Raw genomic sequence first — 17,898 nt, forward strand, 5'->3', positions numbered from 1 at the left:
TAATCTATACAGGATGATTTTTAAGGATTAAAGGGCATGCAAAGTTGTTCTCCTAAGAAAACCTAAGTCTACTCTACTAGGCCTTGAAATTCAGAATCTATAAATAAGAACTAAAGGTTGAAATAAGGCTATTACTGAAAGGGTTATTTATCCTCAACAGTACTGGCTTAACTGTGTTAATTATTATTTGCTGGGGCAGGGATGTACTGTACAAGCTGAGGTCTCTTCCAACTGAGGCACTATCACACTATCAATGGAGGGAGATATCACAGAAAGCACTGAATTACTGGCTTTTTTGATATCTTATGGTCAATCTGTAGCTACTCATATTTTACAAGCCATGGGAAAGTCTTCCAAACACTGAAACCAATCCCTACACTTGAGAGAGGGCTTAGCAGCAAGGAACAGATAAAAGGATGGAATGCAATAAGACATCAAGACGAGGAAATTAAGCAAATTCCTATATTCTCTTGAGTCAAAGCATCAAAGAACAATTTCATTATTTACAGTGATTTCCCAGAATACCCTATACACTCAGAAGCAAATCTATGCACAAATGCACTCACAGAGCTGAGTAGAAATGATTTATAAATTACTTGTTCTTTGGGTCTCTCCCCATCTCTGCTACCCTCCATTAGTGCAGAGAATTGAGGGCTGACCAGATAAACAATTTTTATGTGGTTCGAAGCCATAAATAATTTTACAAACTAAAACCAGTACTTGGAGATGGTGGAGACAGGTGTGATAAATAATACATTTTATGTCTGGCATTCATAGCAGAAGGGTTACAATATTCTAACCCAGGGGCCCCCCAAAGGTTTCCTAACAAGGTCCCTGAAGTTCCCAGCACCATGAGGGCACTGAGCCACCAATGATTATGGATATGTAGGATTGACAGATGTGTCCTCCACATGATAAGGCGATCCTGGGGAGAGGGTGCAGTTTCCTTCTGTCACTAAGTCATCTTTAAAGGCACAGATCCCTACAAGACGCAATGAGCTCAAGTCAAAGAAAGAATATGTAATGGGAGAGGAAAGAAATAGAGAAAAATTTTTAAACAGCTCAAAGATGAACAAAAGGAAGACCAACCTGTCTGTTAGAATGACATGGGGCCTTGATGTTCAAGGTTTTCAAGAAGGTAACAGACAAGCAATCAACTAGATAGTTGACAGTACTACCAGCATAGGGGGTTAAAGAAGAGATGAACTCTTAAGGGCCACGTCAACTTTGGAATATCAGGAGGTGGATCAATTTCTAAAATTCTGTAAAATATTTTGTTTTCATAAAAACTGTAAGTCTGATAAATATTACAGGATTAGATGGATCATTTCAGGAAGTTTCAAAAAGGTGGCCATTCTTGGTTCCCTGGATCCTCAGAGTATGGGTTGTTTCTTCTAATTATTATACATCTTCAACTCATCAAGGAATATAGAAAGGAACTTGGAAAGACCAATCTCCTATACAGATAGCTAGTGACAGACCATTAAAAACCCTGTTTCCATGGAAATTACGATATTGCCAGCTGTTGGACTCTTTCAGGATAACAGTGTGTACTTGCAATACTGCTGAAAGAACACTAATAAACATATTCCATTATTAACTAGTCCCATGATATAGAGCCAACAGTCAAATAACTCACTTTGGGGTTCTCAAAGTCATGTGCTGGCAGGATATATAGGTTAGTTAGTATATAAAACCTGAAAATCATTACTGACTACTTCTCACTGGATGAACTGAATGCAAAAACAAACAGTTCCAAAAGCTCTTAGGCATCTGTACTGTTCTCTACCCCATATGCCTTTTAGGCCACTGTTAGGATTAAAAGTCTATTAATGCCTAATCTACATGATCTCTTCCTTCCTTGTTGAGACAACTATCCAAAAATAAGAAATCAAGGCAGCACTGTCCATATTAAGTGACTGTCTGTGCTGATATCAACCACAGAGAACATCAGGGCATTTCCATAATAAACATGGGCGTTAAATTAAAAAATTTGTCATCTAAGCCAGAGAAGAATGAAATAACAGGTCACATATAGAAGAACAATGTAATTCTGCGGACACCTGCCATTTTGCTTAGATATAATACGGTGTGGCTACTGTGGGAGAATATTTCATGTTTTTGAGAACTTGTAAAATCCCCTTACCCTGTGCAAATTTTCAAAATACTGGGAAATAAGCCATGATACACAGAATATACAGCAGCATTTAAATTGGCAACAGAGTGAAAACAGATGTGTGAGTATGGAGAAATAACATTATTTTTAGAAGCCTAAATACAGCTGAGTGGGTGGGCAACTTTCAGCATTTTCTAACCAGGACAATGTTAATACCAAATTTGCAAACCACAAAAAAGCTCCCCACTTTCACCATATAAAACGTGGTTTACTGGAAGGTGCAAAGCAATGCACTAATACTTCACCTGTGGTCTATTTGAAGGACAAAATTCCAAATGGTTAACTCATCTGGACAGAAAAGGTGGGAGCAAAGACTGAAAAGAAGATAAACGCGAGAAAATTGTGACTCTTGCACCAAAAGGAAAAAAAAACAGGTTCAAAAGGTCATTATGAATGAATGAATTCAACTTCAACTTATGAAGTTGAATTAAGAGTCAAAACTCCCCCCAGAATGTTCAAAGAATCTGGGTTGCAGGGAATAAAATGGCTGCTACCTTCAGGGAACGCCCTAAGGTTTTTGGCAAAATTATGATTCAGACAGAGGCCCTGAAAGTCCATCAGGAGTGACAGAAAAATCAGGGATAACTAGAAATGTTGGAATGCAGTAAGGCTAAAAATTGGTGTTTGGTGGCCATATTCTTCAATCCTTTACATCTTTGGTGTGAAGTAATCAAGATTCCGTTTTACCACAGCATCATGGAATATCAGAGCTGGAAAGGGCCTGGGTAATCATGTATGGAAAGCCCATTCGACCCAAATAAAGGAGAGCTGGTCATGATGGAGAACACCAGCCTTCTGCTGTAGTCTTAAAAGTAAGCTGGTTTCTACTGCATTGATGTAGGGAAGGAATTTCAGAGCTAAGATTTGCCCTTCTCTGCTTCTTAGAAAACCAAACCTGGACCACTATCCTTCCTCCCTCACCCCAATGAACTGAGGTTAGGAAACATGAGAGAATTTTTAGAAATTTACCAAGCCGAAAAACCAGTATAAAGCAAATATGCAACCAAAATAAACAACATAAAACGGAATGAACAAATAACAGAGCCATATCAAAATGCTTCTACATTTTTATAGCATTTTTCTTTTCTGTTTGAACTAAAACTTAGTCAGTTCGGTTAAATACAAACCTCTTGTTCAACCAAGGCATCAAGGAAGTTAAAAATGCATATGGTTTAGAAGATACTTAATATGACTTATAGGCAGGAAATAGTCTATACTGTTAACTCCCAATGTTTTGCTTTCTCCATCTCTTATGCATTTTGAACTGATTTTGAAAAAGAGCAAATAACAATTCTGTCTTTGCCTTTGTCTCTCCCATACACACACACACACATACATAATACATATATACATACAAACACAACATCATTTACTCAAATGACACTTGTCAGACCAAAACATCCTAATAAAAAGAATAAGAACAACGTTGCCTTCACTGTAACACAAATAAGGAGCATTTTATATATATGAGAAAACAAAACACAGAAATTATCACTAATTCTATAAGAGAACCACCCCAAAACCACCTGGAGTCACTTTGTGGACCACCAGTGGTTGTCCCCGGACTATACTTTAAGAACCACTGGGCTAGACCACTATGCTGGTCTGGAGTTCTGTGCAAAGAGGAAACAAGTCAAACTGGGCTCTACCCAGAGCTTGGTCTCCTCTCACATCTTGGTGCTGTTTCCTCTGGTAACTTTAAAATGTTATTTCAGCCTGTAGAAAGCTTAGGCTGCTCGGAGCTTCAGAGCCAGTGACATCTGTCAATACCGCTTACATGAAAAAATGAGTTGGGCTTATGGTGTACATGGGGTGGGGGGACGTAACAGCAGTCAGATCTCCAAGCTGGTCTAAAGATTTCGAGAGAACTTCTGTAGTGGTTGGCTTTGACCATCACTCTTACCATAACAAATAAGATGATTAAGAAAAAGTCAAATAAAATCCAGAAAATATAAAGATTGCTTAAGGAAATAGCATTCTAAATGGGCAAGAAATACTGTTTCTAATAATTTATGCACACCTTGCATAGAGGGGAAAATGACTGTCAAGTACAACAAAGGCAGAGGGAGGTGGTCAAGGGAGACCTGCTGAATCAACCAACCAAAAATGAAAAGTTATCGTTCATGTCTTGGCTAATAACTGTTGGTGCTTTATTCCTAGGTTTGATACTAAAATCAGATGAATTAATTCTTAAATTTTATTACTGGCATAGTAAAGGTTTACAAACATTTAACCTCCATTTAAAAGTTACTTTATAATTGATCACTAAAGTGGCAAAATATTCAAGACAAGGATTTCTATCTTAAATAATTTTATTCCAGGCACACTCATATTTACCGTAACGGAATGATTCCATTAGTTCACATCTGCCTTAAAAAACCTCAAAAACACATGTTACTCCATTAATGAATTTTGGCCCAATAACTTTTATGTCCATCACCTGGGGGAGAGGATTACTTCACATTTGGGAAACTGAGCATAACTTTATGGGTGATACTGCATCGCCTGACTAAGGCCAAGCTTTTCTGCCAGGGAGGAAATGCTGAAAGAACCCTGACCTGCCAAGAACACATGTGAACAAGTTAATGAGAAAAGGCTGTACACTTCTTTCCCAGTTCAAGGAAACGAGCTAAATAATAAAAACCTGCCTAATTAGAACACATGAGCAATATCAAACGTCTTCAATGTTTCATGTCAAGTTTACAGAGTCTTACCACTTTGGGTAAATTATGCTCAAATAACTGAAAGGTCTATGTGTTATAAGCACTCTTTAAAACCCACTTTGCAATAGCTTGGAATCGTATTTGAGTCATTTCCATGAAAAAAAAAAGAAATTTAAAGAAGTGATGACTTTTTCCTCTGGCTCATGAAAAACCACTCCATTACATGAATGGTTTGGAAATTTAAAATTATGTTCTTACCTAGAAAAGGCACACCCGGGAAAATCTGATTTTGTGGAATATTACCAAATGTGAAGAAACAGTTGATTCTGTAAAGCCTTCTCCAGTTTATGAAAGCAAAATCAAAAATCACTTTACATTACAGAAATGCTAAATTATCCTTTCAGAAAAGGGATACTACTGTGAGGAATAGTGGCATGCCACATTATGTTGGACACATTTTATTGACAAGTCTGAATAAGCTAGCTGCTATCTCCATAACTATAACACACAATAACTGAATATTTCAAAGAAACCATTTGAAAACAGGATGCTAATAGCCCATAAAGCAGAAAAAAAAAATCATAGAATTACCTCTATATCCTGGATAATCTTTGGGTACAGTGACCTATAAAATGAATTGGGAGGACCATCTGTAGGTCTGTTTTTAAACAGGTACTGATCCCTAGTAAACAAACAAAATAGATGTCACATTTTTTGCACACAACAGAAATTACAAAGTTACCAGAGTTTTATTCATATTAATATCAACATTATTAATGCTGATGTTAATTAGCATTTAAATTAGCAATATTAATACTAATATTTATATTATTATTAAAAAATTATACTATTCTACAATTCCAAAGCAGAATTTTTTAAAAACACACAACTTGCAAACTAATTTTAATTTTTATACACAGAACCCTCTTAAAAACTCCTCTTCCTTTTTTTCTGAGTATACCTATTCTACAAATACATTGATCAAAACTTTCACTATAATTACCTTTTTGAATCAGACTATAAAAAGAGCCATATAAAAAGAGCAGAGTACCTGGCTGCTAAGTTAGTGAAACTACTTCAGGTCAGGGAAATGTGGAAATTATCCAACCAAATTTGGGCTTTTTGTGCTTACCTGACAAAGGATTTAAAATTCACTGATAAACCCAAAGCCTTACACAAACCAATAATTTCTCACTCCATACCTGTTCCCACAATTCTCCTGCCCCTTCTGGCCCAGTTCTGGACCACAACCAATAAGTTACAAAATGTAGCGATCTGGCTTCTGCTTCTCTGCCATTTCCTCTTTTGAGGAAAGGGTGCTATTGATTTCTCTGCCCTAAAATAGTCAGCAAAACATAACAGGAAGTGTCAACCAGGTAACTGAAAGTTGGCTTTTTCATTCAAATGATACTAAAGATTAAGACTAACTGAAAGGCAAATGAATTTTAAGAGTTTAAAAAAAAACTGACGAAAGTATACCCTAAACCCAACTTTTATCTTTGCTAATTCACAATTTCACTTTGCTTAAACAAGGCATCCACTTTTACAGATATTTTCTTGGCGAGTAGTAGTATGTAGGCAAATATTTACTCAGGACCCAAATTAAAAGCCTTTGTTGCAGAAAAACTTACCATGCTCTTCTTTCTGAAAGTCCCTTCCAGAGTGGATCAGTCCGTACCATCCTTTCAATCAATTTCTTCCAAAGCATTCCTTCAGAGATCACGCGCTGCCATTCTTTACACACCAATTCTGCTGCACACAGAGATCTAGCATCCAGGTAAGAAAGGATGTTTTCTGCTATGTGATCTAAGCCTTGCTCTACAGAAAACAGGAAAGAAGATTTTTAATAATGATGATTAAAACTTGGGAGTATTAGTTGCATGTTCTCAATAGTTAAAAAAAAAAAAAGGAATAAATAAATCTGGCTCAAATTACAATGGAGGAACATACCAGAAGCCTATTATGGGAGGGGGTGAAGGGATAGGGGAGGGGGTGAAGAAGAGAAACCTTTCATGCTTGAATATGAAGTGATGGTGATTGCTGCATAGGTGAGCATTAAGACAGCAAGCCAGTTGTGATCACTACTTAGCAAATTTTTAAAATGTTTATTGTTTTGTCAGACAATCTCTTAACCTTTAAGATGTGGTTCCTACTCTCAAGGAGTTTAAATCTAATTGGAGAGAAAATACACAGCAAAGGAAAAGGTAAGAAAAAAAATCCAAGAGTTACAAAGAAGTACATGGTTCTGTACAATGCAAATTTGTACTTGCTGGTGTGTTGTTCTGTCGAGGTTTTCTCTAGTTCTTTCATAAGGAATTTTTTTTTCTAGAATACTCTTTCTTAGTGCCTAAGACCGTATTCAGGAAGGTAAGATTTTGGACAGCAACTTCCATAAAGTGCTTTCCTAAAGAGCAAGCTACATGTTTGACTATGCCCATCATTCGCTTCCTTCACTACTGTGAGCATGTTATTACAGCATGGTCCCTCCCTGCCACTTCCACATCACTGATTCTTTCCTTAATGGTAAGGGATAAGTCCAAGCAGAAGTTGCCCTATACTCTACTTCTACAGTAGTAATCCTAAAAGCATGGTCCACAGTAACTCTTCTGGAGGTCCACAAGGTCAAAACTATTTTAATATTATAAAATAACAACAGCTGGAACCCACATAACCAAAAACTCTTGGGGATGAGGTGGAGAGGACAATCTTCAACATTTTTTAAGAGTGTAAAAAGTTTGAGAGGTGCTACTCTACATTGATCACCACCAGGAAAGGCCAATGGGAAGACCTTTTATCTTCTGACTTCCCACTTTACCCCTATCTTGCCATCCCAGAACCTATCCAAATTGCTGGACTGGCTTGGAGATATGGGAATCACCAACTTAAATTCCTTCTAATAAGGAGAACCACTGGGTACAAAAATCATCTGAGCTATTAATATAACCTAAAAACACCCTTTCCTCATCATATGTACCTTCGCTGCCCCCTTAGGACTTCCAAGTTTCCCATCTGCCTTGCAGTTAAACTTTCTTTTTATGTTTTCTCTCCCATTTAGTGAGTGAGCTTCCTGAGAGCAGAGACTTTTCAGCTTTTTACTATTTTTATCCTCAGAGCTTTGCACATAAAAAGTGCTTAATAAATGCTTTTTTGTTCATTCATTCATTCCTTCATTAACACCTAAGGAACAGAATACTGTAAGGAGAGCCAGCCACGATGTCTGGGTAGCTGAAATCCCTCAATGCTCTTCTACCTTGCCTCAATGGCAGCACTTAAATTTAGATTAGTAAAAACAGTACCCCAAATCTCCCTCTAACTTTGGGGGTCATTCTGGCTCCTCTCCCCTTTTATCATCAATGCTTTTCATTGTGGCAAACAGGAATCTGAAGGTGGAAAAGCAATACCTTAACCCACAGTATTTGCTATTCTCCCCACTTCAGAGTTTTTTCTAGAAGTGATATCCTTCCATTGGATTTGCTGTGTTTTGCCCCTTCAGATCTCAGTGATTCCTATAAGATTATATTTTATCTTTTGAAAAACTATTTTATCTTGAAAAACTATGTATTCTTTAAATACTATTTCTGACCCTACTTTATTATTTTCTCTTGAAAATGACTGGACTTCTCTTCCACTATGATGCATTTTCTGTCTCACATCTTTTTGCACTTCTGGTTTTGTATCTGGATACTTTCTCTCTTTCCCTCAAAATTTCATTTTAAAGCTGTCTTGAATAGGCTTGCAGTTCCTCCATTATGTTCTCCCCAGTCTTTGTCTCTAAGCCCAATGTTCTGCAACTGAAAGCAAACGGTCCAGAAAAGAAACACCTATCCTTTCGCACCACTCATGCTGCCAGCTGTCCACTCCTCAGATATCCCCATTTATGAAGTGCCTACTATGTGTCAGACACTAAGCTAAGTCTTGGAGACACAAACAAAGGTCAAAGACGGTCCTTGCTTTCAAGTGGCCCACAGTCTAATGGGGAAGGTAACATGCAAACCATTATGTACAAAAAAGCTATATACAGCATAAACTGAAAATAATCAACAGAGGGAGGGCACTAGAAGGAAAAGGGATCCAGAAAGATTTCCTGTGGGATTTTTCCTAGGACTTCAGGGAAACCAGATGTTGAAGATGAGGAGGGAGAGAGCTTTCTAGGCATGGAAGACAGCTAAGGAAAACGCCCACAGTCAGGAGACAGATTGTCCTGTGTGAGGATCAGCAAGGAGGCCAGGATCAAGCTCCAAACAGAGGATTTTCTATTTGTTCTTGGAGATGATAGGGAATTATAGGAGTTTACTGAGTAGGGAGGTCACATGGTCAGACCTGTGCTTTAGGAAAATCACTTAGTGGAGTGATGGAATGGAGTGAGGAGAGACTTGTGGAAGGCAGAGTCACCAGCAGGCTATTGAAACAGTGCAGGTGATCAGGGCCTGCCCCATAGGGTGGCAGTATCAGAAGAGAGAAGGGAGCTTATGCAGAGCTGGCAAGAAAAGGGAAGGTAAAATCAACTATTACTCAGTTTTGTCTTGGTATTCGGAAGTGTTTAGAATACACTGCTTAGAACAGAGAGCACTTAATGTTTGATGAATGAATGAATGAATGAATGAATGAATGATTAGCCCACTGAACAATAAGACTACTTGACAGGTACTACTACTAAGTAGAATGAATTCTGCCACTCCTCTTGTCCTATATCATGGTGGGCATTGACTTTCTTTCCTTTCTCTCCTCAGTCCTTTGCAATCTGGTTTGCAATCTTATCATTCAACTGAAATTACTCTCTCCAAAATTATCAGACATCTCCTGTTCTTTTTTGGTTTTCAATCTTCTTGACCTTTTGTTGTATTTGATACTGCTGACCAGTGCTCTCAAGTAGGGATAACTTCATTTTTTGTATCTGCATCCCAGTGCCTAGCACAGTACCTGGAACATAGTAGACCCTTATTAATGAATACTCCCCACTCTGCTCCAAACAAACCTAGGTGTATGAGAGAGAATTTCTAGTTAAGGGGAAAGAGGGCAAGGGTGACAAGGTGTTTCTTCAAAACAAAATCAGATCATATTTTTGAAAATACATGAATTGGGTACTGATTCAATTGATGGCATTTGGAAAATGTAAGGCTACATAGCTAAGGGAATTAGTGGCATTTTTCTTTTTTTTTTTTCCAGCTTTCATAAACTACATTTAATTTGTAGGCATCAAATGCCTGTAGAAACTCCCCAAAACAGTTTTTAAAAAGACATAAGACATAAAATAACTTTAGGAAGCTGTACCATGAAACATACTGTATAAAAACCAATGTCTAATATGATAAGAAAAGAAAGAAAATCAGTACTTGCATTTCTCTGTTCAGCTCCAATAAAGACTTTACTTGTGGAACCCTTACGACCGAAATGGCATTAACTGCTCAGCATTCTACTTTTGGGGGGCAACATGTTGGGTAGCTAGGTGGGGAAATAGCTGAAATGTGTTCCATCTGAAAGGTTGTATGTAGCAGACTCTCACACTAGGTGAAGAGATCTTTGTCACATCAATAGGTAACATCACACAGAACTGAGCAGGAGTTCTTGGGTGAGAAAAAGTCATACTAGCAATAAGGGAAACATGCTATGTTGAGTCAAATGAATAGGAGTTTCGTCCACTTCTTGGAGTGGAGTTTGTATCCCTTCATATGTGAATAAGATACTTATATTTTGGGTAGGGTAGAAACCACCGAGTCCCAAAGTAGAATAGCTGTTCCACAAGCTATCTTGGGCAACCTGCAAGGCCCACAGATCTAACCAGAGGGGCCTGGGAGCTCGGCAGCCATTGTGTTCTGTCTGTTGGAGTGGGGTTGTGCCCCAGGTGGGCAGTGCCCAATTTGCCTGTAATAAAAACCCTTTGAGGTGCTAAAATTAAGCACTTTCCTAAGTAACAACATCTGGCACTCATTACTGTGTCATTCTTTCTTTTCCCCCAAGGCAACAAGATGACAGCACCATGGCCTGGGAAAATGAGGCAGTAATACCATGTAAGATGCTGAAGAAGTGCTGCTGCTGTTGATTACTGGCACCACATGAAGGTTTGGAAGAATTTCAATAATAAATTAAAACAATTAAAATGCAAAGATTTCAAAGCTTAATATGTAAATAACACTATTTCAAAATGAAACTCAAATGGGTAATGTCAGTTCAATGCCCTTGACTAAAGCTAGGTATAAAGCAGTTGCTTAGATCATACAATTACAAAAAAATTTATTATTTTAGAAACACATTTCAAAGAACCTTGGTGGAGTGCTGCACTGCAGAAAGCAGCTTCAAAGACACCCTCTGCCCTCCCTGCCCTGTGCCTCCGTGTCCCCCCCCCTAGACATTTTAAAAGGCATCTTGGTATAGTCATCTTGCTGTGAAATTCAAAATTGGGAACACTCGAAACTTAACATAAATGTGTTCAAATAACAACATTCTATTGTTAGATCCATCTAAACCTGGAATAAATTAACCCAAGAATTAAGGCGAACGCATAAAGGTACTCCAGCCAAAAACTCCACCATTTCTTTCTATCAAATAACAAGTACAAACGGTTGAGAATCATCATCGAAAACACACCAACATACATACCTCTCTGAAGCTGCAATAAATCAGTATGGAAAATACTAGGCAAGCAATTACAAACAGCCTAGCAATAAATCTCATTACCTTTGGAGAACCAGGTGTTTCTTTCCTCCACTAAATGGCCCAGAACTCTACCCCCTCCCACTGCTCTGACTCTTCCATATCTCCCACTCCCCCTTGCTCCATCCTGTTTTAAGCAGAGCCCTGACATCTGCTTTCTATCCCTCCTCTGGGTTCAGGCAGAAGGCTAAGACAGTGGCTAGTGGGTCAGTGATTTTAAGATCCTTTCTTTGTTGATATACCTTTGCTGATATACACAAATTGAGTAATTTGTGTGCAAAACCTTATCACCTCTGTTTAAAGTATAATCTGCCTCTATTTCAAATGGCATACATTTTTCTTTTAACAACAGTTCTTGCTAACCACAAACTTAGCCTCCAGAAATTGACATTGCAGACTAAACATCTACCATGATTTTAAGAAAAGCATACCATAATTATCACTTTTCCACCAAACCAAAAGGGAGCCAGAGACCACAAACATTTTCCATTTTCCCTGTACTGACAGGTATGATATTCAGACTGAGCATTAACAAGCCAAAGCTATGAAGATCATTTATATAAAATTAATCGTTTTCACAATAAAAAGTCTAGGTTTCATATCCATTTCAATAAACTTTAAATTCAAGTTTGAGATTGTCAGTAAAATCTAAAAATCACAGTGGGATAAAGATTAGCAAATCCCCCAACACGATGTTAAACACGAATATGAACATACACATGGACATATTTTTCCCCCTAATATTTTTAAGGCATGGTCTTGTACCAGGGCCAAAACTGTACTAAAGAAATAATGCCAGATTTAATCCAAGTCTACTAGACACTAACACGATCAACTTGGCCAGCTTGTCCTCTACAATTAGATACATATGTGTACTATATATTGATGTATATACATACATATATCTTCAGATCAAATCCTATTAAAACAAATACCATTACAACAAAAACATCAGCATAATGAAAAGATTTCCAATCCTTCTCCAAAGGCCCATTTATTTTCAGTATTCAGTACCACAAAATTCCAGTTCAACAAAAGAATTTGGACAGTGCCTTGGACTTACAATAGAAGTTGACCTGTGTGCAATGACATTCACTATATTTATATACATGACCGCAGGTTCATCAGACCTGTGTCTCCGATAGGAACAATCTCTGAGAGAATGGGTGGAAGGGACCACCTCTAAACCCAGACTGTCCACACACTGGGCTAACCGCAACACTGCCACCTTGTGGAGGCTTAACAAATGCATCACCACTCAGCTAGGTTAGATTTTAACCAAAATCTGGAATAGCAAAACAATAACTTTGCCCAGTGCAGGAAGAGGCACAACCCTGACTGAGGGCAGGTCCTTCTGGCATCAAGCAAAGACATCAAATTCAACCAGACTCTACCTGCCACTTATAATAGAGGATTGGGGGTGGGGTGGGGTGGGAGAGGCAGGCGGAAGAAAAAGGTCACAGTTTGCTTTTCCAGGGAGGGAAGAAATGTGGCAGATCACATTGTGTTTTAACAAAAGGAGAAAAGAGTATTTTTTTTTGCTCCAAGCACCTCAGCTGCCTAAAAACCTCATACTGAAATGTGTTAGAAGGGTAAAGGGCTTGGAAATCCAAGAGCCAGCATATTGGGAGGCAAAACAGAGTGAGGGCCTGCAGGCCTTAGGGTCAATGGTCCCAGAAGCCTACTGAAGAGAGCCTTGTTCTAGCACTTGTGCTAAGTACCCTGGGGCCCAGAGTCCAAGGGTCCCAGTGATGATGGAGACTCAGACTATCCACACTTCCAAGTGGACTCTAAATATAACAATGCAGCTCTGGTGTGAAAGCAAGGCGCTAGCCATAATAATACCATCTTTGCCCCAGATATGTCTTACTGCCCCCAACCTGGGGATGGAAGCTGAAGGACTGCTTTATGCACAGACCAATATTGCCACTGTGAATCTTTCAGCCTGTAACATCCTCCTCTGAAGCAATATAAGATCCTTGACATAAGATGCTCAAAGAAATTGATCCACTTAGTCACTGCCAAACTTGAATCAAAGGGACCCTAATCAAAGTTAATTCAATAAAGCAAAAAAGGTTCAAGGAGTACATGCACACAAATTCACTGGAGCCCTTATCAAGGAAGCTTTTTTTTAACATAGAAATTTAATTTTAACGTAGAAATAAGCGTTCTAAACTTTGAAATCCAAACAAATGATGAAGAGAAACTTGAAACACAACTTTTAAGCCCAAATTCTGATATAGCTCATCTGGAGACATCAAGACTTGTGTGCATGTGTTTGTGTATGGGTCTATTTTCAGTGGTGTGAAAAGTATTAACCAATGCATATTTGCAATCTGCAAAGTACACTAACCTGTACTTCATTTTATAAAGCTGTTGGGGCTTTGTGAGATTAAATGACTTGCTCATTATTAAACTGCTAGTATGCTTCAGGGCAGGCAGTTAGGTGGCACAAAAATGCCAGGCCCAGAATCAGGAAGACAACTTCCTGAGTTCAAATCTGGCTTCAGACATACTTTACTAGCTGTGTGACCCTAGGCAAGTCACTTAACCCTGTTTGCCTTAGTTTTCTCATGGAGTAGGGAAATGGTAAACCACTTCAGTATCTTTGCAAAGAAAACCCCAAATAGAGTCTTACTGAATGTTTCAGGGGCCAAGAATAGTGGCATCCAATATTGTATGGCTCAAAGTTAATTCACATGTTATGCAAATGGTTTTAAAACAACTGGGCAAGTTATTGACACAAACTCACACTGCAAAACACAGAACCCCACTCAGCCTGGTTCTTCAAGAGACAAATATATATTTACCTGGTAAAGCTGTGATGAAGTCCCGCTGCAACATGGGCTTCAGGTAAGAGTTAATATGTCCATGCTGATAATGACACATTCGTGAAATCAGATGTTCCACAAATTCAACCTGATCTGATTCAGACCACTGGTCAAAATACTTAATACACAAGTCCTTTTCTTTTTGATAATTTCCTTCAGATGGTCGCTTCCTGGAGACTATCACAGATGATGTTCCATTACTTATCTAGTTTAGAAAAAAAAAAAATCATCATGAGTAAACTGCCGGTTAAGTTTAAAGCAACTTTTCTCACATGATCTAAATTATTTCAACTAAAATAGTGTATCTAAAAGTTTGAGGAAAATCTCTAAGTCCAGAATTAAAATGCCATGAATACTTATATAACAGCTTCAAGCGAATGAATCAAAAAGTATGTAAGGGCTTACTAAATGCCAAGCAGGTGCCAAGCCAGAAATCCCTGCCTTCAAGCAGGTTATATTTTAAAACAATAAAGAAGGGAGTGGTAGCCAGGGAGAGACACTTTGGTGTCAGGGGACCAAAGGAGAATAGATTAGAAGACAGTTCTCCAGAACTGGAGGGGAGGGATGAGGTGTGGCAGTGCGTGAAGAGGCAGGGGTGGAGGTGGCTGAAAAGGAGGCATGACTGGGGTTTTGCTCAAAATGAGTCTCCAATCAAGTAGGACCTTCAGACAAGAAAAAGGAAAAATAAAATCTTTTCTTCCTCATTTTTTTAATACAAAAGTGTCATAATAATGCAATAAATTCAATTATATGTGATTTGTTTGTAAGCTCAAAAGTAAATTTTAAGTAAATAATGATCAAACTGGAATAATAAACTCAAAATGCTGACATCAAAAGCAGATGTGATGGTAGTGGTTCTCTGTTAAATAATTTCAAGGTAGGTTATGGTAGTGGTGATGAAAAGGAAGTTTTTATCGTCTCATCAGGATCATCAGAGTTGAAAGGGGAGGAGAAAATTCAACTCCTATCCCAATCCATCTTCTAATTATGATCAATCAGTCTAGTTGTAAACCCTAGGAGCTTAAAAATCTCCTACCACCCTTTCAGCTAGAACTCTTTCCAGGAGGGGAAAAGGAAAGAGGGGAAGAAAGGAGGACAGAGTAGAGGGGATGCAAATTCTCTCTGGTCTAAGAAAAAGGTACAGTCCCAACCCTAGACTGAGAGGAAAACTGAAGAAAAAAAAAGTATCTCACACAGAATGGTGTAATAAAGACCATGTGTCTATGTATATGTGCATATATCTATGTATGTGTGTACATGTGTGTATTGTGTAAGCGTGTGTGTATGTATGTGTATACATACTCAATGTGTGATCAGAGGCAGAAATTAGGAAATCCTCGATCTACCAAGAATGATTCATTCACCAGTAACAGAAATTTATTAATTAAAGCAAAATAACTCTTTACAAGTTGAAATTAAATGATGGCATCTATAAATCAAACTATGGAGAGATATATGTATATAAACAGATGTACATATGGATATGGATATAGATATATAAATATACAAAATAGCTATATGGATATAAATATAGATATAATACAGACATATATATGTAAGCTATGTAGATACAGATATATAGATACAGATAAATAGATATATAAATAGATGGATAGATACACACACACATATATAAACCTATCTAAAGTAGTTAAACACTTATTCAGAAGCAGCTAGGTCGTACAATGGGCCTAAAGTTTCTAAGTTCATATTGGGCCTCAGACGGGGAAGCCAGAATTGAAAATTTCCTCAGGTATCAGTTATATGGCCCTCAGCAAGTCAGTTATTGTTATGATCAAGTGGAACAATGGAGGCAAAGCCCTCTGCAAAATCTTAAATTGCTACATAAATGTTGGCCATTATATTAAGTGCTTTGCCCAAGGTCACAAAAGCAGCACTTAGCTACTACAAAGATTCGAACTTGGTCCTTTGGACTCCAAATCCAGGCCCCTTTTTGACTACACTTCATTGCTTTTCAAAATTGATCTTATATGTATAATTCAAACCTATGGCAAAAATTCCCATAAGATTAAGCCAAATATCTTAACTACTCAGTCAAGTCTACACACCTGGCTTTTCCTATGTTCTAGCCTTTATTCAGTTCTCTTTATTATAACCATTTCTATGACCCTGAACAACTGTTTTCAGCTATCTGGGCTTCAGTTTCCTTATTGGTAAATAAAGAGATTAGACTAGATAATACCCAAGTTCCCTTTCCAGTTCTAAGTCCTATGAAGCTTATAGGACTCTACAAGGGCGCTGGATCCCATTCTCCTTTCTGCTTCTCCAGCAGTCTGCATACAGAATCAATCCTCAGTCACTAGGGACAGAGTGGATAGAAAGCTGGGCCTGGAGGCAGGAAGACTTGAGTTCAAATCTAGCCTCAGACACTTACAAGCTATGTTTGGGACAGTCACTTCATCTATTTAAACTCTAAAATTGAGACACAATCAAATGAGACTCTTTGTAAAAAGTGTTTTAGCACTGGCACTGGTATATAGTAGTTGCTATATAAATGCATATTCCCTTCCCTTAATCCGCCCCTCCTCCTCAGATCTTTCCTCGCAGCCTTCAACCATCCTTCCATCCTTCCATCCTTCAAAAAACCCAAACATTCACTAACCTTTCCTCTCCCCTCTAACTCTCCTTTCTCAGCCCAACTCCTAGAAGAAGCTGGACCTATACTCAACTCATGGCTTTTATTTCCTTTCCTCTTGCTTGATGGCTCCTCAAGCCTATAATCTGGTTTGCCACTTGATCCCTCAACTAAAACTCCTCCCTCCAAAGTTACCAATGATACTCAGGTTTAGCGCAGTGCCTGGCACACAGCAGGTATTTAATAAATGCTAGTTGACAGACTCAAATGCCAAATTTGATAGTCTTTTCTCGGCCCCATCCTTCCCTACCTATTTGTTGCACGTGACACAGCTCAAAACTCTCTTCTCAAGGAGTTCCTAACCCTGCTTTATCTCCTTTGATTAAGCATCATCCATATGACCCTCTAACTATGGGTGTTTCCCAAGGTTCCATCCCAGACCTGGTTTCCTCAGCTCTCTATACTCTCTCCCTTAATGATCAGCTCCCAAGGATTCAGTTATCTTCTCTACAGATGATTTACATAGCTATAGACACAGCTCCAATCTTGCCCTAGAGTCAAATCCTGGAATCATCCATTGCCTTTGGAACATTTCAAATTAGATGTCACTGAGATCTCTCAAACTAGACATATCCAAAACTGAATTCATTATCCTCCCCCTCCCCTTTCTTCCAGACTCTGCTATCTACGTCAAAGGCACCACCATCCTTTCAGTATTCCAGGTAACCACAGCATTTGCCTCTTCAATATTTCACAAATTCAACAAAGTCGCACAATTATGACATTTCTACTCTCATAATCTCTCTTGTTTCCAACTCCTCCCCCACCCCCCAGAGCTGCTACTTTATCACCTCTCACTTGGACAAGCAAGAGCCTTCTATTTAGTCTCGGGTCTCAAATCTCTTCTGTCTCCATTCACTGTTGTCTACACACTGTTGCCAAAGGAACAGTCCTTAAATCCATGCCTCACCATGTGACTTC

At 38.4% G+C, this 17,898-nt stretch overlaps 1 protein-coding gene across 6 annotated transcripts in view; it reads right to left on the bottom strand.

Moving 5' to 3' along the window:
* The window catches only part of FBXW11 (F-box and WD repeat domain containing 11), a 90,100-nt gene that overhangs the window by 14,196 nt on the left and 58,006 nt on the right, over positions 1 to 17,898 (bottom strand). For all 6 annotated transcript variants that reach the window (XM_072630968.1, XM_072630966.1, XM_072630970.1 and 3 more), the window contains 3 exons: positions 14,301 to 14,526; positions 6,471 to 6,657; positions 5,431 to 5,521 (listed from right to left, as the gene is read on the bottom strand). In XM_072630968.1, the coding sequence (XP_072487069.1) occupies positions 5,431 to 5,521; positions 6,471 to 6,657; positions 14,301 to 14,526 (504 nt within the window). The remainder of the gene's footprint in view (positions 1 to 5,430; positions 5,522 to 6,470; positions 6,658 to 14,300; positions 14,527 to 17,898) is intronic.

The sequence above is a fragment of the Notamacropus eugenii genome, chromosome 1 (genome assembly GCF_028372415.1).
Source record: "Notamacropus eugenii isolate mMacEug1 chromosome 1, mMacEug1.pri_v2, whole genome shotgun sequence".
Taxonomy (NCBI): domain Eukaryota; kingdom Metazoa; phylum Chordata; class Mammalia; order Diprotodontia; family Macropodidae; genus Notamacropus; species Notamacropus eugenii.